The sequence below is a fragment of the Macaca nemestrina genome, chromosome 17 (assembly GCF_043159975.1).
Source record: "Macaca nemestrina isolate mMacNem1 chromosome 17, mMacNem.hap1, whole genome shotgun sequence".
Taxonomy (NCBI): domain Eukaryota; kingdom Metazoa; phylum Chordata; class Mammalia; order Primates; family Cercopithecidae; genus Macaca; species Macaca nemestrina.
Window position 1 is genome coordinate 19,478,680 of NC_092141.1, and position 21,833 is coordinate 19,500,512.

General features: G+C 52.7%; 2 protein-coding genes and 1 long non-coding RNA gene across 5 annotated transcripts in view; 2 read left to right on the forward strand and 1 right to left on the reverse strand.

Annotated features, from left to right (window-relative positions):
- The window catches only part of LOC105493340 (mitogen-activated protein kinase 7), a 33,488-nt gene extending 18,440 nt beyond the window's left edge, over window positions 1-15,048 (forward strand). The window contains exon 9 of the transcript XR_011615478.1: window positions 14,925-15,048. The gene's annotated coding sequence lies outside the window, so the exon portion shown is untranslated. The remainder of the gene's footprint in view (window positions 1-14,924) is intronic.
- On the reverse strand, window positions 685-14,566 carry LOC105493342 (uncharacterized). Its single transcript, XR_011615479.1, has 3 exons — window positions 7,120-14,566; window positions 6,973-7,029; window positions 685-5,762 (listed from the first exon to the last, which is right to left on the reverse strand). It is a non-coding gene; the product is annotated as an uncharacterized lncRNA (long non-coding RNA).
- Window positions 15,003-21,023, forward strand: LOC105493343 (ring finger protein 112). Of its 3 annotated transcripts, none has more exons than XM_011760920.2 (14): window positions 15,003-15,140; window positions 15,307-15,347; window positions 16,173-16,458; window positions 16,618-16,824; window positions 16,960-17,091; window positions 17,254-17,358; window positions 17,769-17,819; window positions 18,128-18,184; window positions 18,264-18,338; window positions 18,476-18,593; window positions 18,747-18,916; window positions 18,995-19,048; window positions 19,243-19,317; window positions 19,431-21,023. In XM_011760920.2, the coding sequence occupies exons 1-14, from the start codon at window positions 15,087-15,089 to the stop codon at window positions 19,899-19,901; spliced, it is 1,896 nt and encodes a 631-aa protein (XP_011759222.1). In that variant the 5' UTR covers window positions 15,003-15,086; the 3' UTR covers window positions 19,902-21,023. The 3 variants fall into 3 exon arrangements, with proteins under 3 accessions (XP_011759222.1, XP_070938595.1, XP_070938596.1); XM_071082494.1 differs by having other exon boundaries at window positions 16,621-16,824; XM_071082495.1 differs by lacking the exon at window positions 16,618-16,824.
- The last annotated feature ends 810 nt before the right edge of the window (window positions 21,024-21,833 follow it).

Below are 21,833 nucleotides of genomic sequence, written 5' to 3' on the forward strand. Positions count from 1 at the left end.
ATCCTGATTGGGATTTGCTTGCTTTTTTTGTTTGTTTGTTTGTTGTTTTGAGACAGTCTTGCTCTGTCGCCCAGGCTGGAGTACAGTGGCACAGTCTCGGCTCACTGCAAGCTCTGCTTCCTGGGTTCACGCCATACTCCTGCCTCAGCCTCCTGAGTAGCCAGGACTACAGGCACCTGCCACCACACCCGGCTAATTTTTTATTTTTAGTAGAGACCGGGTTTCACCGTGTTAGAAAGAATGGTCTCAATCTCCTGACCTCGTGATCCGCCTGCCTTGGCCTCCCAAAGTGCTGGGATTACAGGCATGAGCCACCGCGCCCGGCCTGCTCACCTTTTTAATCTGTTGTTGGCTTATGTCTCTTGTCAAATTTGGGGAGTTTTCAGCCATTATTGCTTTGAGTACTTCTTTTTGCCTCACCTTCCTTCTTTCCTCTAGGGACTCCAGTGACACAAATGTTAGATCTTTGTGGTACAATAGTTGCCCAGGTCCATGAGTCTGTTCATATTTTTTCCAGTCTTTTTTCTCTCTGTTGTCAGATTAGGTAGTTCTATTGTTTTGTCTTGGAATTCACTGATTGTTCCCTCTGTCCTCTCCATTCTGCTCTTGAGCCCATCCACTGAGGTTTTTTATTTTGAGTATTGTATTTTTTGGTTTTAAAATTTCCATTTAGTTCTTTGTAGCTCCTTTTTTAAATTTTTCTTTTTTTATTTTTATTTATTCATTCATTCATTTATTTATTTTTTGCTGAGGCTGTCTATGTTTCCATTTGTTTCAGGTGTGTTTGCAGTTGCTCATTGAAGCATTTTATTACAGCCATTTTAAATCTTTGTCAGCTAATCCTGACATCCCAGTCATCTCAGTGTTGGCATCTATCAGTTATCCTTTGTCATTCAGTTTGAGATTTGCTGGTTCTTTATATGATTAATACTTTTTTATTGAAACCTGGACGTTTTGTATTATGTTATGAAATGCTGGGTCGGATTGAAACCTGTTTTTTGTTTGTTTGTTTGTTTGAGACAGAGTCTTGCTCTATCACCCAGGCTGGAGTGCAGTGGCGTGATCTCGGCTCACTGCAACCTCCACCTCCCGGGTTCAAACCATTCTCCTGCCTCAGCCTCCGGAGTAGTTGGGACTACAGGGGCATGCTACCATGCCTGGCTAATTTTTGTATTTTTATTAGGTTGATGCAAAAGTAATTGCAGCTTTGCCATTAATGGCAAAAACCAGTTACTTTTGCGTCAACCTAATAGTAGAGACGGGCTTTCACCATGTTGCCCAGGCTGGTCTGGAACTCCTGGCCTCAAGTGATTCATCTGCCTTGACTTCCCTAAGTGTTGGGATTACAGGTGTGAGCCACCACACCCGGCCTAAACTTGTTTTAGCTGGCCTCCTCTGACACCCCTCTGGCCGGGAGAGGGGTGGCACTGCCTCAGTACCACCAGGTGGGGGTAGAAGTCCAAGTTCCTCACTTTGCTTCTGTTGACACTTAAGAGGGGGATTCCCTGTTACTGCTAGACAGGGTGCAAGTTTCAGCTCCCCACGTGGTCTCCACTAACACTGTAAGGTCAGGGGGAGCACCTGTAATGGCTGGGATACAAGTTCTGGCTCCCTACTTGGCCTTCTCTGATACCACCCAGCTGGGGATGTTGGGACCCCTCGTTACTGCCTTGTGAGGGGGAGGTCTAGGCTCCCCATTCAGCCTTTGTGGCATGGGTGGGTGGGGCTGCATGCTTTCCTGTGGCGTTTGGCTGCAGTAGGGTATTTATTGCCTAGGAATTTTCTGTCTTGCCAGGCCACCCTTTTCCTGGTCCTTCAGATAGCAGATTTTGTTGAGGTTTTTTTTTTTTTTTTTTGTAGTGGCTGTTTGGCATTTCCAGATTGCCAGCTTCTCCAGTACCTATTCTGGGATAAGGAGACAAAAAGAAAGCCCAGGAGAGTCACCACCACCATCCTCAGTCCTGAGGTCCCTGCTTGCATTATTTTCTCCACCTCTCAGAGTCTTCCCGTGTCTGTCTTGTATGTGATGTCCCAGGTTTTTAGTTGTACTTAGCAGGAAGTATAGGAAAAAATATACCTACTCCATCTTCCCACAAGTGGAAGTTCCTTAAAAAGAATTATGAGGCATAAGTTACATAGAGTGACGTAGACCGGTCTTTCCAAACGTGTACCTGGGAACTACCACCCAGATTCCTAGCACCACAGCAGGCTTCCTGTGAGGAGGGACACATTTTTATTTGCATCTTAAAAAACCGGGCTGACTGCCAGTTGGAAAATGGATTAGTGGGAGGCAGGGGAGGGACTGATGGCCTGAGTGTTCTCAGACACCATCATCTGTCCCTGATGGCCTCTGTGGGTGGGGTGGGGTGGCCTGGGCTCCATAGTCACCTCCCTCCTCTTTGGCACTGGGTCATCAGTCAGGGTCAAGCAGTCTAGGGCTGCCTGATGTGGGTGGGGAACCTCTGCTCTTTCTGGCATCAGACTCAGTGTCAGGAAGCAGAAGCACATTTCAGCTTTTGTACGCCCTCTTTCCTGACCTCTGGGGTCAGGTGTTAATTTCCTGTTGCCTAACTGTACTCCACATTCATTTTGTCAGCAAACATGCTGTATTATGGATTGCTAAGGACATGACTGCTGTGGCTGCTTTGCTCTGCGTGGCCCTAGATTATGGTGTTGTGATGGGGAGAGCAAATGGGGTTAGAGAGAGAGGAAGAAGAAACACTGTGTGTCTGCAAGAGAAAGAAAGAGAGAAAGAAATGCTAGAGACTAGATAGGAGATAGGCTTGGCTGCAGGTCACTTGGATAGCCTCAGTTTCCTCATCTGTAAAATGGAGCCAATATTTTCACCTTTAGAGAAATGTGGGAAGGATCGGAGATTCTGTTGTTAGAAGGACTCAGCATATAGTAGGAGCCCAGTAAATAGACATGATCATTATTATCATTGTAGTAAACTAATGGAAAACTGTACTTCTTTATCTGTTGGATATCTGTCCTCAGGCCTACTGTGTAAAAAGTCCTTCTGTAAGAATCTCTTGGATTTTCCTTTGACAAAAAAAAAAAGAGGAGAGGCCTTGTGGGGGTTGGTCTGAGATCCAAGTTGGGGCAGGGCTGATTCCTGGGGAGATCTGGGCACACTGAGGTAAGTGGCCCAGACTTGCTTCCAAGGCTGATTAACAGGCTAGCATTGGCCGGGCGCAGTGGCTCATGCCTTGTAATCCCAACACTTTGGGAGGCCGAGGCGGGCAGATCACGAGGTCAGGAGTTTGAGACCATCCTGGCCAACATGGTGAAACCCCGTCTCTACTAAAAATACAAAAATTAGCTGGGTATGGTGGCGTGTGCCTGTAATCCCAGCTACTTGGGAGGCTGAGGCAGGAGAATCACTTGAACCAGGGAGTCAGAGGTTGCAGTGAGCCAAGATGGTGCCACTGCACTCCTGCCTGGCAACAGAGCGAGACTCCATCTCAAAAAACAAAAGCAGACTAGCATTTATTGAGCGCCTACTGTTCACCAAGCTTTCTGCACTGACCCTACATGGGGGTAATTATATCTTCAGTTTTACTGCTGAGGTTTACTGCTGAGGAAACTGAGCTTGAGTGAGAAAAGTGACTCTGCCTAGTGAGTTAAGTGGAACCAGTATTTGAACCAAGGCCTGTTTGGTGCCAAAGCCTGGGTGCTGCCCAGGACACACATAACCTTGCCAGTCAGGTTGAAGGATGGCGTAGGTCAGCGGGCCACCAGAGGCTTACATGCAGAGGCCTGGACTGCAGCGGGCCTCTGGCTCTATTCAGACTGGCCTTCTGCCTATCAAACCAGCTGCAAGGGGCTGCCTGTCACTCCAGAGGGGTCTATGGGGCCTGGATCCAGTTGGGATCTGTTCTGGATCCAGTCTGTGGGGGGAAGTTTCCTCCACAGGGGCCAGCTGGCCACATCTGTCAACTTCCTGGCTGACTGCCTGGATACTCCAGTCCCAGGATCCTAATGGGCAGTATGCAAGTTGGAATGGGGGTAGTACAGCGGAGGAGAGGGGTCTGGAGCCTGGTCTCAATTCTGACTTGGAGGAGAGGAGATGATGCATAATGGTAGGTTGGCTGCCAGCAGCCAGGGACTGCTCGCCAGTGTGGACATCCAGAAGGGTGCTCAAGGTGTCTTCTAACTTGACTCTTGTCACTTCCTTCTCCCCTGTTGTCCCCATCAGCTAGTGCCTCCCAACTTGTATGTCCTGCTTCCACCCTGCCTCTGAAGCCCACCTTCTTGTCCTCACCCACCCCCACCCCACCTCTTGTGCCCCACGCTTCATAACTCTGGAGAGGCAGCCCATATTTGCATTTCATCTTTCCCACTTTTGTCAATAAATCTAGCAAATGTTTGTTGGACTACCCCAGGCCTGACTGTTTTCACTGTTGAAGGTTCAAATGAGATAATGGTATGAGGTTTGGGGAAGTAATTTAACTTCTCTAAGTCTCTGTTTTCTCATCTGTAAAATTGTGTGTGTGCGGGGTAGTGGGGGACTTATACCCACCTCAAGGGTTGTGAGGGTTAAAAAGATAGGGCTCCAGTCTCCAGGTGCCTCCTGCCCCTCCTTCCTCACCCTCAGCTTCTCTCTCCCCTTTCTGATATCTCTACTGTGCCTACTGCTCGATGAGCATCTGAAAATTCTACAAGGCTGGGCACGGTGACTCATGCCTGTAATTCCAGCACTTTGGGAGGCCAGTGTCGGTGGATCACCTGATGTCAGGAGTTCAAGACCAGCCTGGCCAACATGGTGAAACCCCGTCTTTACTAAAAATTAGCTGGGCTTGGTGGCAGGTGCCTGTAATCCCAGCTACTCGGGAGGCTGACGCAGGAGAATTGCTTGAACCCGGGAGTCGGAGGTTGCAGTAAGCCAAGATGGTGCCATTGCACTCCAGCCTGGCGACAGAGCAAGACTCCATCTCAAAAAGATAAAATAAAATAAAACTGTTTTTGACATGGCAGATAGATAACCCAAAAACTCCCTGAATAAAAGATAAAAATCATCCTTTAACATTTATAGCCAAAATTGGCAAAGATCAATATGTATGATTTTGCTCTGTGTTCACAAGATATCGTTCAATTATACTTACCCAAGTGGAAACAGGGTAAGAATAGTAATATGTGCTGCAATGCTATTTGTTATAGCAAAATGTTAGCAATGCTCTAGATGTCTATCCCTAGAGGCCTAGCTCGACGATGTGGTCAGTACTCAAAGGCGCCTAATACAAAGTGGCTGTTGAAAGTAGCAAGGTGTCTCCTCCAGTCTGTCCCAGTGGATGCTCAGAGTAATGGTTCAAGAACACAAATCTGTTCACCTGTATCCCTGCTTAAAATAGTTTATGGCTCCACTGACATGCAGTGAAAATCCAAAAATCTGTCACGTGGCCCTCCATCATCTATCTGTTCCCTGCTGACTGACCTTGGTCCCCTTACCCTACCTTTATCCTTCCTTCTTGCCAGCCCTCACCCTGTGCTCCAGCTGCACCCGCACTGAACCTGCCCTGCCAACTCACTGCCAGGCCTTTGCATGTGCTGTGCCCTGTGTCTGCAGTCCCAGCCCCCAACAACGTTTACTCTGCTAACTCCCTTATCCTGCAAGACTGAGCCTTGCTGACTCCCAAGTCTGAGTGAGGGGCTTCCTCCGGGCTCCCACAGTTCCCTGGGCAGCTCCTACATAGCAGGGGCTGTGCTGCGAGGCAGCTGCTTCCTTGTTTGCACATAGTCTTTGAGCTCCTCGGGGCAGGGACCTGTCAAAAGACAAAATGACAATGCATTTAGTTTAAAGATCTAATTGGCTTTTATTTGAAATTTTAGAATTGGGCAATACCTCATTCTTATAAAATAGAATGATCATTTGACGAGCTGAACAGAGGAGATTGGCTTTATAGGCAGAAAGGGCTGAAGTAAGCAGACAGAACAAAAAGCAGACTGATTTCAAAGTTGCTTTCCTTATAATGGTTAAAGCAGAGGGGACTTCCTGTCATGCTGGCTAAAAGTGGCCTGTTTGGGGATTTGGCTATTATCTCTCTGTGTCCTGATTTCTTGGAAGATCAGATAAACAATTTAGTTTTGGCTTTGTAGCATGGAACTTCAGCATGAGTGAATCCATTTTGATTTGGTCTGTTGGAGCTTATCCAGGAGCTCAATCCAGACCAATAACCCTCCTACAAATCTTATTTAACAGACCAAATCTTGTTATTTGTTGTAGTCTCTGCATCCGGCATCACTCTTGGCACATGCTTGGTATATATGAGGCATTTCATAAAGTTTGAAGAGCAAAGGGGAGGAGAGAGAAGGATGTGGAAGGGTTCCCTGTAGAAATTCTGAGCCAACTTGGGCCTGGGTGATGGGTTTCATGTAGGCAGGCAGAGACTGGCAAGGGCATTCCAGGCAAGGAGAGTGGCTGGGTCAAAGGTGTGGAGGTGTGAATGTTGGGAGACCACAGCACGCAGCAGGCCAGAAAGGAGGGGATGGCCCAGGATTGGGAGTCAGGGCATTTTATTTCTTCCAGGGCTGTCATTGGAAGGTTTCCTTAGCTCTCTAAGCCTCAGTTTCCTCATTCAGAAAGCAGGGCTAATAGTCACTGTATTATGAGAATCAGTTGAGGTAGTAGGGCGCATGACAACACATTGTGAACCCTAAATTGCTAAGCAGATGTTGGATAATTGTACTATTATTAATTGTTTCAGGATGCCTAGTACCAGATTGATGGTGGGGAGCTTCAGAAGTAAAGCTGGGGAGCTCTGACTTCCTTCCAGCTGCTGATGGGAAGGCCTGGCCTCTGATGCTCACACAAGGGGACCTGGCACAGACACAGCCTTGGTGAGAGCAAGGAGGGCCACTGGGCCTGGGGGACAGGAGGAGGGCAGCCACAGGGAGCACATGCTGCTGCACCTTGGGGCCAGGGTCAGGACCCAGATGGGGAAGGCAGCCATATTGGCATGGACACCAGCTCACCGCAGCCAGCAGCACCCAGAGGCCATTGGTTCAGCAGGACAGGAGGTGTCCCAAGCCCTGCAAGAAAGCAATATACGGGCATGGACTAACGGATGACACCAAGGGGAGGGCTTACACACCTCTCTGTGATTGGCCCGTCACCCTTACCTCTCCTCACTTCACATGCTACACTCCAGGTGAGCTGTTTATCTTGCAGCTCTGGGTCGTTGCATGAGCTCATCTCTCTGCCGCACATGTTGTTTGCCTGTCCCCATTCCTTTGCCTGGCCACCTCATATTCATCCTTCAGATGCAGCCTGTGTGAGAAGCCTTTCTAAGTGCCCAGGTCTGAGCAAGGTGCCTTTGCTTGTGCCTTGTGCATCTCCCCTCACTCTACCTAATCAGAGAACTCATCACCCAGTACTTGTTTATTGACCTTTCTGTCTCCCCAGTAGACTGGAAGCACCCTGAAGACTCATCAGTCTACTCCCAGAGCCTAGTATGATGTCTGGTGTATTGCTCAATAAATGTTTGTAACATGGACAGATGGATGAATCCATGCATGGATAGATAAGAGTAAGAGTAGATGGTGGATGAGTAGATACACAGATGGTGGAGGAGTGATGGATGAAAAGATTTGTACATGTCTGGGTGGATGGATGGAGCAAATCATACATGTGTGCATGTATGGATTGGTAGTTGGAGAATGGATGGATAAAAGAATATAAGAAATGAGGTCAGGTGTGGTGGCTCATGCCTGTCATCCCAGCACTTTGGGAGGCCGAGGAGGGCAGATCACTTGAGGTCAGAAGTTCAAGACCAGCCTGGCCAACATGTGAAAACCCGTCTCTACTAAAAATACAAAAGTCTCTACTGAAAATACAAAACAATTAGCTGGGTGTGATGGCGCACACTTGTAATCCCAGGGCTCAGGAGGCTAAGGCAGGAGAATTGCCTGAACCCAGGAGATGGAGATTGCAGTGAGCCGAGATTGTGCTACTGTACTCCTGCCTGGGTGATAGAGCAAGACTCTGTCTCAAAAAAAAAAAAAAAAAAAAAAGATAGAAAGAGAAATGAATGGTGGATACATAGATGAATTAATGGATGGATAATGAGTGCATGGGTGATTGAGTGGATGGATAAATAGGTAGATAATCAGTGCATGCGTGGATAGATGGTTGGAGGAATAGAGAATGAATGAATGCATGGATGGGTGAGTGGGTAGATGAACAAGATGGTGACCGTGTCCCCCAAAGTTCAAGTGCTGGAAACGTAGTCCCCAGTGCAATGGTTTGAGAGATAGGACCTTTAAGAGGTGGTTAAAGGTCACCTCAGGAATGGATTAATGCTATCGCCTCGGGAATGGGTTCCTTTATAAAAGGATGAGTTTGGTCTCCTTTCCTCTCTCTCTTGTCTCTGTGATGGCTTCTGCCATGTGGTGACACAACAATAAGACCCTCGTCAGATGCAGCCTTTTGTTCTTAGACTTCCCCGCCTCCAGAACCTTGAGCCAAATACATTTCTGCTCATTATAAATTACCCAGTCTATGGTATCGTGTTATTGCAGCAGAAACGGGCTAAGACCCAGTGCTTACCAGGGCAGTGCCCACAATGCCAGGCTTCATGAAGGCCAGCTTCCAGGCTAAGAGGTGGGAGAGGACTGGGGGCATTCCACCCAAAGGGACCTCTGATCTCATTGCCCCTCTCTCCAACATTTACACATCAGGAAACAGGCCCAGAGAAGATCAGGGCCTTGCCCAAGGTCACACATCTAGCTGGGGTTAGAACCAGTCAGAACTCAGTTGCCTGTTCCCAATATTCTGCATAGACAGAGGCTGGACTGATTTTTATCCCCCTCTGAGGCAAGTAACTGCAAACTGAGACACAGCAAAACTACAAACTCTTTCTAAGGCTTATTGTAATAACTAACTTTATTTCTGCCACCAAAGAGACCATGGAATGTAGTGGCTAAGAGCTTGGACTGGGGAGCCTGATGGCTTGGGTTTGGATTCCAGCTCTGCCATTAATAGCTGTGTGGTGTTAGACAAGTGGCTTAACCTCTCTGTGCTTCAGTTCCCTCATCTATACAATGGAAGTGATATAGTACCTCCCTCATAGGTTGTGTTACTCGGGGTGAGTTTATCACATAAAGTGCTTGGAACAGCACCTGTTGGGTAAGGATGTATGATGTGTGCCTGTGCATGTAAGGCAGTAAGAGTGAGCCCGTGTGTAAATGTGCATGAGCATGAGGCCTGAAGGTACACACGTATTTGTGTGTGAGTATGAAGGAGTGAGCATGTGAATGGATGTGGATGTGCAAGTGCAGTTGTGAGGATGTAACTGTGTACATGTGTTTGTGTGTGTGTGCGAGCACTGTGGGTCTGTATCAGGCAAGGTGGAGTCATGGATGTGCATGTGGCACAGCGTGTGAGCAGAGTGTGGGATACATGGAATATTTTGACCATATGTATATGGTATGTGTGAGGATTTACATGGAAGGGTATGTTGGGGGAGGGCTCACCAGGTGTGTGCATGCATGCATGTGTGTGTGCATGTGTGTTCGTGTGTGAAGCTGGTTCTTGCCCACATCAAGGGACTCAGAAACCTCCCCAAACAGGGTCCCAGTCTGGAAAACTGTATTTTTGATTCCTGAGGCTGGTTATTCAAAAAATGAGTCCACCTCCACTCCAACTCCCAGCCTGGAAGCTAGAGCCAGAGGTCAGGAAGTCAGGTCAGCAGCCTGAGCTGGGCCACCAGGAGCCTGGTTCACAGGGATGGAAGAGGCGGAGGGAGAGCAGGTGCTGGGAGCTTTCAGCTTCAGGATCTGGAGGCCAAGAGCTGGATTTGGGCAGAGGTCTGACAGGGTGGACGGCATGGAGCTAGTTGATGGTGCAGGACCAGCCCAGTGGGCGTTGGGACTCCCAGGTCCATACTCCTTGAGTCTGTGCAAGGTCTTGAAGGTAGTGATCCTGTCTGGGTGAGTTATGGCCCTATTCCTGGCATTTCTTTGCTGGGTAGAAGCACCTCACACCAACTCGGCCAATATTTGTTGGTGAATGAATGGACAACAGGTGAAATGAGAAATAAGTCTGTCTCTAGGGCCTGCAGTTCACTCCCTCCCACAGCTCAAGCTCCACCCCTGAAACCCAGGACTTCCCCTCCACCCCAACCCTCTCTGTGGACTCCACTCTCATTCAAGTCACTGCTCAGCCCCCAACAGCACCTTGAGGGCCTGTCCACCTTGCAGGACCAGGCCTGGCTCAGTGTGGCTCTTCCTGTCCCATTGAGTCCCTGGGGAAGGTCAGAGGCCACTTAGGGGCACCATGGGAAACCTGAGTGGTAGCCTCACCATAGTTAGAAAGCAAGCAACTAGGCAGAGTGGAGTTTCTTCCATTCCTTTTCAGGTTCACTGCAGTCCACGTGGGGTAGTCATCCTCCAATGAGGGCCTCAGCTGCCAGGCTCAAGAACTTTGCAGGCGCTGGGCCCTTTGACTGTCTGAAGGACTCTCTCTATAATCAGAGCAAACACATTAAAACATGGGGCATCCACAGCCCAGGTTGAGTTGAAGTTTTTTGCCATGAATATTTTTCAAAGGATAGGATCATCTTTTGATAAGACACACTATTTATCTTGGTGTCTGAACACTTTTTTTTTTTTTTTTTTGAGACAGGGTCTCACTCTGTCACCCAGACTGGGTACAGTGGCACAATCTTGGCTCACTGCAACCTCCACTTCCTAGGCTCAAGTGATCCTCCCATTTTAGCCTCCTGAGTAGCTGTGCACCACCATGCCTGGCTGATTGTGTGTGCGTGCGTGCGTGTGTGTGTGTGTGTGTGTGTGTGTGTGTGTGTAGAGAGACAGGGTTTCACCATGTTGCCCAGACTGGTCTCGAACTCCTGAGCTGCAGCGATCCACCCACCTCGGCCTCTCAAAGTGCTGAGATTACAGGTGTGAGCCACCATGCCTGGTCGATGTCTCAACACTTTACTGCCATTACTTTCTCTGTTTTGGTCACCCTGACTTCTCAGAACCTAGCACTGTGCTCAGCACTTAGTAGGTGCTCAGTAAACATGTGTTGAATCAGTGCATTCATGACTTGAATCTGACTTTACAGATGATAACTCAAGCTGGGTTTACCAGCTAACATCATGTAAGGGGTACTGGGACATTAAACTAAGTGGGTGTTACTTTTGATTTTGAAATTTTCTTTTTGTGGTTTGGAGACTCTCATTTTTCCATTAGGTTTCTAACATTCTCATAGACCGTAGACTCAGAGACTTGTGGAGCATAATGGATAAAGTGGGGCTGCCCATAGACATGGACCCATGACCACTACAGCTGGCCTCCCTGGGCCAGGGGTTCCCCTTGGAGCCCTAGATAGCATCAGAGGCCTCTGGCTGCAAAGGAGCAGGGCCCATCCTTTATCCAGGAGCAAACCTGGTGTTCCTCCCGTCTCCTATCCACCTGATCGGCCTGTACCGTGCCTTGAGGAGTGCCCTCTTTTAGGTGCCTGAGTATGATCCCAGGTGGATCTCTATTTCCACTTGTAGCCTTGACTTCCCCAACAGCACCCCCAGCCTCCCCGCTTGTCCCTCTAGTCTGTTGTCCATACAGCAGCCAGAGTGGGCGGGGCCAGCTTCACAGCTATGCATCCAGTGCAGCCACTCAAGACCAGAGGTCAGAAGGGCCATGTGCTTGGGCTTCAGTGCTCTGGCCACCATCTTGAAACATGTTAGCATTGAATTTGTGCTTTGTGAGTGAAGTCTGATGAGAAAACAGCGCCTTCACTGGGAATTTGGAAGCTGGTTTGTGTGTGTCCCATGTCTTCCCAGCACAGGCTCTCGGCTGCCCACTCCCAGGCTCCCGGTGTCCCCACCTCTGCCCCACCATGGCTGCCCCCCTCCATCTGGAGGCCTGAATGTGGGCTCAAGGAGGACTGGGGACTGCTGGATTGGCCCCTGGCATCTTAGGGTGTGACAAAGTGGTGACTTTTCCCTCCCCGGGCTGAAACTTAGCATAGGCTTCTCCATGACCCCCAATCCAGGTATTGAACGTGTCCTAAAATGACTGTGGCAATCTGGAGGGGCTGCCTATTGGCCATGGGTGGAGGCAGTGTGCCGTGAGAAGAGGCAGTGGACTTTCTTGCTTCTGATGGGGACTTTGCAGTTACGTTTTTCACCAAATCCGCAAATTGTATAACTATCCTGGCCAGGCACTGTGGCTTATGCCTGTAATCCCAGGACTTTGGGAGGCCGAGGTAGGCAGATCACTTTGAACTCAGGAGTTTAAGAATAGCCTGGGTAACATGACGAAACCCCGTCTCTACTAAAAAATACAAAAAGTATCTAGGCATGGTGGTGTGCACCTGTGGTCCCAGCTACTGGAGAGGCTGAGTCTGGAGAATTGCTTGAACCCAGGAGGTGGAGGCTGCAGTGAGCTGAGATCACACCACTATACTCCAGCCTGGGTGACAGAGTAAGACCCTGTCTCAAAAAAAAAAAAAAAAAAAAAAAAAAAAAAACTGGCCAGGCGTGGTGGCTGAGGCCCGTAATCCCAGCACTTTGGGAGACCGAGGCAGGCAGATCACCTGAGGTCGGGAATTTCTGACTAACATAAAGAAACCCCGTCTCTACTAAAAATACAAAAATTAGCCGGACATCGTGGTGCATGCCTATAATCCCAGCTACTCAGGAGGCTGAGGCAGGAGAATCGCTTGAATCCAGGAAGCAGAGGTTGCGGTGAGCTGAGATCACACTATTGCACTGCAGCCTGGGCAAGAGCAAAACTCCATCTCAATAATAATAATAATAATAATAATAATAATAATAATAAATAAAATTATATAGCCAGCTCTAAGAGTGAGGCTTCTACCATACATGTTTGCCCTGCGGGATCCCTCCTGGGACACTGACTGGTGAAGTCCCATCCCCTCCCTTGGCCCCTGAGGGCCTGCATGACCCAGGCCTTCTCTACCCTTCACCTTGGTGCACCCATCTTAGCATCAAATATTCCTGCCAGGCTAGCCAGACCTCCTTCATTCCCCAGAATGGGTTCTGTGTCCCCTCCCCTCTGGGCCCTGTACATGTGGTTTGCCCTGCCTGGACAGCCTTTTTCTACCTCCTTGCTTATCAGGACAGCCTGACACCCCTCCTCACCCTCCCCGCATCCCGGTTCTCACCCAGATCATAGCAATGCCTTTTCGTTGTCCGGTTGGGATCTTGGGGAGGACAGAGCTTTGTCTCTCTTTTTTCCAACTGTACCCCAGTGTGAGACACACTGCCTGGTGCTCAGTAAGTATCGTTAAGTGAAGACTGATTGTCCCATCTGCTTCCTCACATCTTTGCCTGGTGATGAGCAAATGGAAGCTCAGAGAGGGCAATGACTCACCGGCATTTCATGCTGGGATGGAGGCAGGTTTAGAGCTTGAATCTGAGTCTAGCGCCCACGCTTTCTCTCCTGCAGGGATGAAAGGCTACAGGGCTTGAGAAAACCCTCCCTTCTGCCCTGAAGGCAGAGCTGTGGCACGGCTCAGGCTTGCTTCCTCATCCCCTGAGTGTGAGGCTTTGCCGCCAACACACAGGGGCTTGTACCACCTGGGGCAGGAGGAGATATAGTCTATGGCATTGCTTCTCTGAATCTGATTGATTCAGCCCACAGTCTCAGGTCCTCCAGACACCAAAATGAACAAGATCCAGCCCCAGCTTCAGGGGTGTCTCCACCTGCTGAAGGTGGTCTCTGCTGAACTTTTCTAGGTTCTGAATCCCACCTCACCCCAACCCTTCTGCGTCCTAGCTCCTAAGATGTACAAATGACTCCGCTGCCTGGACTAGTGGCTTTAGGTAGGTAATGGTGGCTCCTCAGAGCACAGAGAGGTGCACTGGAGTCCCAGAGCCCCTGAGCAGGGAATCAAGCCCGGATCTGCCTGGCTCTGAAGCCTGGGCTGCGCCAAGCTTATCACATATCAGACGTCCCCAGCCCGGAACTGCCTGAGAACAAGACCGCACCCAGTTGGGAGGGGTGAGGGAAGGAGGCTCTAGGGAGGCCACAGCACCTGCGCTGGGCCTGGGAGGGTGTCCCAGGAGGAATGAGAAGGAGCAGGGCAACCAAGCCAGGGTGCAGAGGCAGGGAAGAGTGGGGCGAGAGAGAAGAGTAGAAGGAAGGTTCAGCCCAGACAGCAGGCTGGAGAGTTTAGATTTTGATCTGATGGTAGTAGGGAGCCACTGAACGTGTTTGAGCAGTGTGAGGTCATCTGTGCTGGGGGAGTCTATACTGGGGAGTGGAAGGGAGTCAAGGAGCCCAGTCAAGAGGCCATTAGAAGATCCAGAGGTGGCTCATAGTTTTCATAGATTTCACCCTGCTCAAGTTTGAGGCAGGGTGAAAGCCACTGAGAGGGAAATACACCAGAGGACATGGAGGGCCCATGGGTGCTGAAGAAGGCTGCAGCTGGGTTGGGCATCAGTGACATAAACCTGAGGGAGGGCAGGGGCATGTGCAGGGCCACGTGAAGTAGGGTGGCATTCGGGGGCTCTGTACATAGTGGGTGCTCAGTAACTGTTCATTGAATGAATGGATGAATGGCTCCTTGTTTCTGGGTCAGCTCTGGTCATACCCTCTCCTGTTTCCCACACCTCTTCTCTTTGCCCACCCTGTCCTGTGGCCCTGGGGAGACCTCAGCTGGCCCAGTAGAGGCAGTGCTGGCCCGTGGTTCCGCCGAAGGGCGCCTCCATGTTTGTGGGTGCACTGCACGCCTTCTCCCTCTCTGTCCCCCTCCCCCTCCCTGTCCTTATCTTTCCCTTCTGTCTCCATGGCGACTCACCACCTCGGCTTGCCTGCATCCCAGCCTCTGCCAGGGATTCTGAGCCGGGCTCCATCCCTCCCTCCTCGGAGCCCTGCTACCCGCAGCCCTGTCTCCTCCCCCTGGGGTGAGTCCAGCAGCAGCCTCCTCTTTCCCGGCTGTCACATTTCTTTTCCAGCTCTGCCCGGGAGTCAGCTCCTCGGGGAGACCATCCCCCAACCTCACCTTCCACCTGCCGCAGCCCGCTAGCCTTTCCGGGAGAAAAGGCATCCTTACCTCTGGTTGAAGGTCTCGGGGCCTCCCCCTCTGCATCCGGACCCTCTCCCCATCCCAGCCTCCCATGCCGAGGCCCGCCTTGTCAGTCACTTCCTTTTGTCATCGGCTTGGCAAACGGGCAAGTCTTCAGTCCTAAGATCGGGAAAGAGAGTGGGGTGGGAAGAGCCCTCTTGGGGTGGGTGATGGGCAGGGTGGGGGAGCATGAGGAGTCCCTGGAAACCCAGGATGAAGATAGAAGTCTGGATTCTGTTCTAAATCTTATTATTATTATTTTTTTCTCCAAGGAGAGGAAACAGAGCTTCATGGGAAACAGCGGCAACAGTTGGTATGTAGCGGGGCCTTCCAGGCTGGGATGGGTGCAGTGAGACCAGGCAGTTCAGTTGAAATGGCCGGTCCGGAACACAGAGCCCGGCAGCCCAGCCAGGAGGGCTGTCCGCCTGAGGCTGGATCCGCCAGGCTGTGGAGGGAGGGACAGGAAGAAGCAGGTGGGTGCTGCAGGGAGGCAGATGCCAGCTCAGAGCAGAGAGCGGAAGGAATCTTCTAAGATCCAGAGCCATCTGCCCAACTGCAGCACAGGCTGCTGCCTTCTCCTCACTGTCCCTGCAGCATGGTATTGTGGAGGGCATCATGCCTGGGGGCCTGGCTGAAGTCAGCACCTCATAGAAGCAGCCCCCTGCAGAAAGCCGGGAGAGGCTCTTCCCAAGCATTTGCACCAGGCACTGTGCAGACAGCTGCACATGCCTCCTCTCGGATGGTCACCCCAACGGCCCCATGAGGGGTATTGCTATCCTTTGCATTGGGACAGTTAGGAAATTGGGGCCCAGAGAGGGGAAGGAACTTGCTCACATTTGCATGGCTGGGATGTGGTGGAGTCCCTTCTACCCAGACTTTCTCCCTCTCAGACTCTCTCACCACTGCTCTGCTGCCCCCACTCTGAGGCCCCCAGGTCCTAGGACACACGTCAGTGAGGAACTGGCAGAGCTCGGCCTCTCTGGAAGCAGCTCCGCCTTTCCATGGAGGCACCAATGGAAACTGGGTTGGCACAAAGGGTACTCCACTCCCAAGCCATCAGTCTTCCACCACAACCCTGGCCGGTACCCCCTGCCCCCAATAGACATCCTGCTTTTCAGTGGCCTGTTTTGCCCCACAGGTCCCACACACCTTTCCCCAAGTTGGAGCTGGGTCTGGGGCCCCGGCCCATGGCACCCCGGGAGCTCCCCACCTGCTCCATCTGCCTGGAGAGGTTGCGCGAGCCCATCTCGCTAGAATGTGGCCACGACTTCTGCATACGGTGCTTCAGCACGCACCGTGTCCCGGGCTGTGAGCCGCCCTGCTGCCCTGAGTGCCGGAAGATATGCAAGCAGAAGAGGGGCCTCCGGAGCCTGGGCGAGAAGATGAAGCTCCTGCCGCAGCGGCCGCTGCCCCCTGCGCTGCAGGTCTGGGGACTGGGCCTAATCAGTCAGACCCAAGAGGAGGGGGTGGCTTTGGCCCTATTCTAGAACATCAGGACAGCACCCAGAGCTCCAGGCTGGACACACTCCCGGGTCAGGAGCTGGTCCTGGATGCTCAGGGGCTCCTTTCTTCTCCTGGCCCAGGAGACCTGTCCTGTGAGGGCGGAGCCGCTGCTGCTGGTTCGCGTCAATGCGTCTGGGGGCCTCATCCTTAGGATGGGGGCCATCAACCGCTGCCTGAAGCACCCCCTGGCCAGGGACACCCCGGTCTGCCTCCTCGCTGTCCTGGGGGAGCAGCACTCAGGGAAGTCCTTCCTCCTCAACCACTTGCTTCAGGGCTTGCCGGGCCTGGTGAGGGCAGGGCGGAGCAGGAGGGGGGCGGGGAGCAAGGATGGGAATCCCTGCTTGGGGGAAGCTGGATCTGTTATTCTGGTCTGTGGGGACAAGGAACCGACCAACTGATGCTCTCCCTTCTCTCCCCTGCAGGAGTCTGGTGAGGGCGGCTGGCCGAGAGGAGGAGAAGCGTCCTTGCAGGGGTGTAGGTGGGGTGCCAATGGCCTTGCCAGAGGCATATGGATGTGGAGCCACCCCTTCTTGCTGGGGAAAGAAGGGAAGAAGGTGAGGGGGGAAGTGGCAGAAGGAGGTCAGGGATGGGAAGGGGAATCAAGAAGGGCATCTCTGGGGTGAGGATAGATGGGGATGGGACGGGGCAGGATTGGGAAGAATGTGGGAGAACAAGGCAGGCCTGGCCCCTTGGGTCTTCCCCTACCCCCTGCATAGGTGGCGGTGTTCCTGGTGGATACAGGGGATGCCATGAGCCCTGAGCTGAGCAGGGAAACAAGGATCAAGCTCTGTGCTCTCACCACGATGCTGAGCTCCTACCAGGTGATGGGGGACACTGATGTTGGCATCCCCACCCCACACACCCTTCTCCAGCTCAGTTTCCTCAAGGCCAGAGCATCTCACAGGCTTTGGTGTCTGGGGTCCTCACAGGTTCTGGGGCTGCCCTGGAAGGGGGAAGGTGCTTCTAGTTGGTGAAGGTGGGAACGTGGGTTATTCCTAAAGGTGGGCTGGTGGTCCCTGGGGCAGCTGAAGGCCTGATGGATCACAATACCCTCCAGGTCTGCCTCCAGCCTTGAGGCCAGCCCAGCCCTACAGCCTTCAAGGCCCCCATACTGGCCTCTCCCATGCTCGGAGACCTACAGGCTGCCTGCAAGCTCCCCACTCACCAGGGCCCTCCCCAGTGAAGTCACCTGGCCTCTGTAATCCCTCGTACATGTTCTCTCTGATTCCAGATCCTCAACACCTGCCAGGAGCTGAAGGATACAGACCTGGACTATCTGGAGGTACAGAGACCTCTGATGTTGGGTCACCCCCACCCCTGCCCTGCCCACTAGGCCAGGGGCTGGACCCGAAGGAACTAGGTGCCCTCCTGGTCTGGCCTAGGATTTTATGACACTTGAACAGGGTTGAAGGGGGAGGGTGGAGAGTAAAGCATGAGATGCCTGGTCTGGGGAGAGGCAGGAGAACCCCAGGCTGTGAAGCAGGAAGCCTGGCTCCTACAGCAGGCATAGGGAGGTGGGGAGACAGGCTTGGGGTGCACCATAGTCCTCAAAGTGGCGCAGCCCTGACGCTGTCTGTGTCCCACCCCCAGATGTTTGTCCACGTGGCCGAGGTGATGGGCAAGCATTATGGGATGGTGCCCATCCAGGTGAGATACCTATCTTTGGATTCATTGGTCCCAGGCCCCATACCCCCAGTTGTTGGTGTCAGGACCCCTTCTCTTCCAGCATCTGGACCTCTTAGTTCGTGACTCGTCCCACCCCAACAAGGCAGGGCAGGGGCATGTAGGCAACATCTTCCAGGTGAGTGGTGCAAGGGGATGGGGTGGAGGGGCCATGGACAGGGCAGAGGTGGGGAAGGCTGGGAGGGGTCCCAGTAGGGACCCAAGCATGGGAGGGTGGACCTCCTAGCTCAGAGCGCTCCTCTTGCTGCCTCACAGAGATTGTCTGGCAGATACCCCAAAGTGCAGGAGCTGCTGCAAGGGAAGCGAGCCCGCTGCTGCCTCTTGCCTGCCCCAGGGAGGCGGTGGATGAACCAAGGCCATGCAAGCCCTGGTGGTGAGTGTCCCCGAGAGCTGGACCTCTTTTGCGCTGCTCCCAGCTCCCCTCCTTGGGCGACCGAGCCCCTCGAAGCACCCGCCTCTCCTGGCCTCTGACACCCCTTCTCCTCCCAAAGCCTGCAGTCTCTCAGCATGCAAATCTCTCCCTCAGACACAGATGATGACTTCTGCCACCTTCTGGGGGCCTACGTCTCAGATGTGCTGAGCGCGGCCCCTCAGCACGCTAAGAGCCGCTGCCAGGGGTACTGGAACGAGGGGCGCGCCGTGGCCAGAGGGGACAGACGCCTGCTCACGGGGCAGCAGCTAGCTCAGGAAATCAAGGTGTGAAAACTCCCTGGAGACCCAGGCGACTCGGCTGGGCCCCTGCTCTCCCTGACCCCGGCGATGGTGTCTCCGCAGAACCTCTCAGGATGGATGGGGAGGACAGGGCCCGGTTTCACCTCTCCGGATGAGGTATGAGCCCCTGGGGATCCAGAATTCTGGCAGGGAGGCAGGGAGGCAGGGAGGCAGGGGAGGCAGGGAGGTGGGGGCTGTGCCGAGGCCTCCGGGGTGGGGGTCTGTGTGCCCTGGGAGTGGAGATGAGGAAACAAGCGGCGCCCCTGGCTGAGGAGGAAGGAAGGAGGCAGCCTGGGTTTTCCCGTGGACAGATGGCTGCTCAGCTGCACGACCTGAGGAAGGTGGAAGCTGCCAAGAGGGAGTTCGAGGAGTACGTGAGGCAGCAGGTGAGCCCTGGGGCGTGCTCGGGGGGCAGGTGTGGTCCGGTCAGGGTCCAGGTCAGGGAGAGGATGCCTGGGGCTCCTGGTCAGGGCACCTTCTTTTCCCCTCCCTGTCACAGGACATAGCCACCAAGCGCATATTCTCTGCGCTGCGGGTCCTGCCAGACACCATGCGGAACCTCCTCTCCACCCAGAAAGATGCCATTCTGGCCCGCCATGGTGTGGCCTTACTCTGCAAGGGGAGAGATCAGACCTTGGAGGCACTGGAAGCTGAGCTGCAGGCCACGGCCAAGGCCTTCATGGACTCCTACACGATGCGCTTCTGTGGCCACCTGGCTGCTGTGGGGGGTGCTGTGGGGGCCGGGCTCATGGGTCTGGCAGGGGGCGTGGTGGGTGCTGGCATGGCAGCAGCTGCACTGGCTGCAGAGGCCGGGATGGTGGCTGCTGGAGCTGCGGTGGGCGCCACAGGGGCCGCCGTGGTTGGGGGTGGTGTGGGCGCTGGGTTGGCTGCCACAGTGGGCTGCATGGAGAAGGAGGAGGATGAGAGGGTGCTGGAAGGGGACCGAGAGCCCCTTCTCCAGGAAGAGTAACAGCCCCAGGAGATGTTGAAGGACGGGAGAGATGTGAGGTGGGGACGAGGAAGAGAGGCAAGAGGGGTGAGGGTGATGCCAGGGATTCCAAGGCGCCCCCATGTACTGCACTGCCCTGGTTGAATGCTCAGTGTCTGGGTAGCGGCTGAGCTGGGACTCAAGGTGGCTCTAGGAACCTGGGAGGCAGCATCTGGGGGCAGTGGATAGAATACCTGGCCTGTTTCTGGTTGCAGATGGTTGCCAATCTGCCCTTGTCACAGATAGGCTACATCCCAGGGTTTCTGGCTGCAAGTGAGGCTCTACCCTCCCCACCTGGCTCATTTCCCTGATGACCCTGGATTGTAGGAAAGTTAAGCAGGCACCATCCTGGAAGTCTACACCTGGGTGATCAAGAGACCTTTTCTTTCACAGATGTGAGAAGCCCCAGGATGATTGACCATGGTGTTCAGGAGCAGGGAGCACTGATGAGGTGCTGGGGATAAAAGGAAGGAGGGAACACTGGGCAGAACCAGAGAGATGGGACATGGTAGGCTGTGGCCCAGACCCCAGAGCAGAGAAACTTGCTCCCATGACTCTTCCCAAATCTGCTCCAGCCCGAGTAAGGTAGCTTCCCCACCTCCTGGCCCACAGCCCCAGGGAGGCTGTCTTTGCATCCTGAACCACTCTGTGCTGGGCCTCCCCGAGGACCTCTCTTGGGTGTGTGCCCTTTTTCAAGCCTGTTTAGATGGGGGAGTGCCCATGCCCTCTGTGAAATGCCCAGATGCCAAAGAATAACACCTTTTCTTGCATTTTGAGCTAAGCCAGACAGCCTTTCTACTAGATTCTATCAAAATCTTGCAAAGGAAAACAAAATGAACAACTTATATTCTTAAACACATCCTTTCTCCCCTGGGCTTGTAAGATGATGCGGCTTGATGCAGCTCCTCAAACACCAGGTCCCCTGGGAACTGGGGGTGCAGGAGTTCTCCCTCTGGGGGACAGAAAATCTGACTACTAGGAAGACTTCTAGGCTGTGAAACTGACTTCTAGGATATGAAACTGACTTCTAGGCTATGAAACTTACAGGGTATGGGTGGGCACATTATCCTTTATTTTATGAAAAATAAAATGTGTGTATGTGAATGTCAGCTTCCCAGTATATTATTGAAACAGAATTTAACCCTCAGAGGACTTCATGGTGGGAGCAGGTGAATCAATGAGATCCATTGATGGAATGCACAGATGGGAAGAGGGAGATTGGAATTCAGGAGATCCGAGGAAGTGAATGTAAGAGGTCCCCATTCAGTGGCTGCGAGAGGGCTCAGGCCAAGGCCAAGTGGTTATGGCCACCTTTGTAGGCTCTTCCACTAGGACTTGGGGTTCTGTTCCTCTTGTCTCCTCTCTGAGAAACTGCTTCCCATGATCCTGTCAACAGGCAGTCAACAAGCATCTGTCCCAGCGAGAGGACAGAATGGAGGCATAAGCAGAGAGAACTTGGTCAAGCCTTGAAGGAAGGAGGAGCCCAGGACCACTTCTGCAGGGCTCAGCCAGCCAGGAGTTCACCCGACTGATTCTCCTCCCAGCCCCGCTCCCCAGCTCCCCATCTGAGAATCACAACAGCAGTCATTGCATCCAATCCTGGCATTTTATAGGTGCACACCCAGAGAGAGAAAGTCTCAGATAAGCCTGTGCAGCTGCCAGTGACACAGGGAAACCCCGAAGTCCTGGTTCCCAAGCTGGTGTTCTTCCCCAAGTCATTTTGTTAAGGTCAACTGTGCTGAAATTGAGATGCTCCTTTTCAGATGCTGCTTCTGGCTGATCAGGTCCAGCTCCAGGGAAGTGTGTGGTGGGCAGAGGCAGGAACATGGTCTAGAACAGATGGCTCAGCAGTGAAGCTATAGTTAACAGGCTGGGTACAAAATACAGGATGTAGAGAAATCCCAAAGCCAGGGC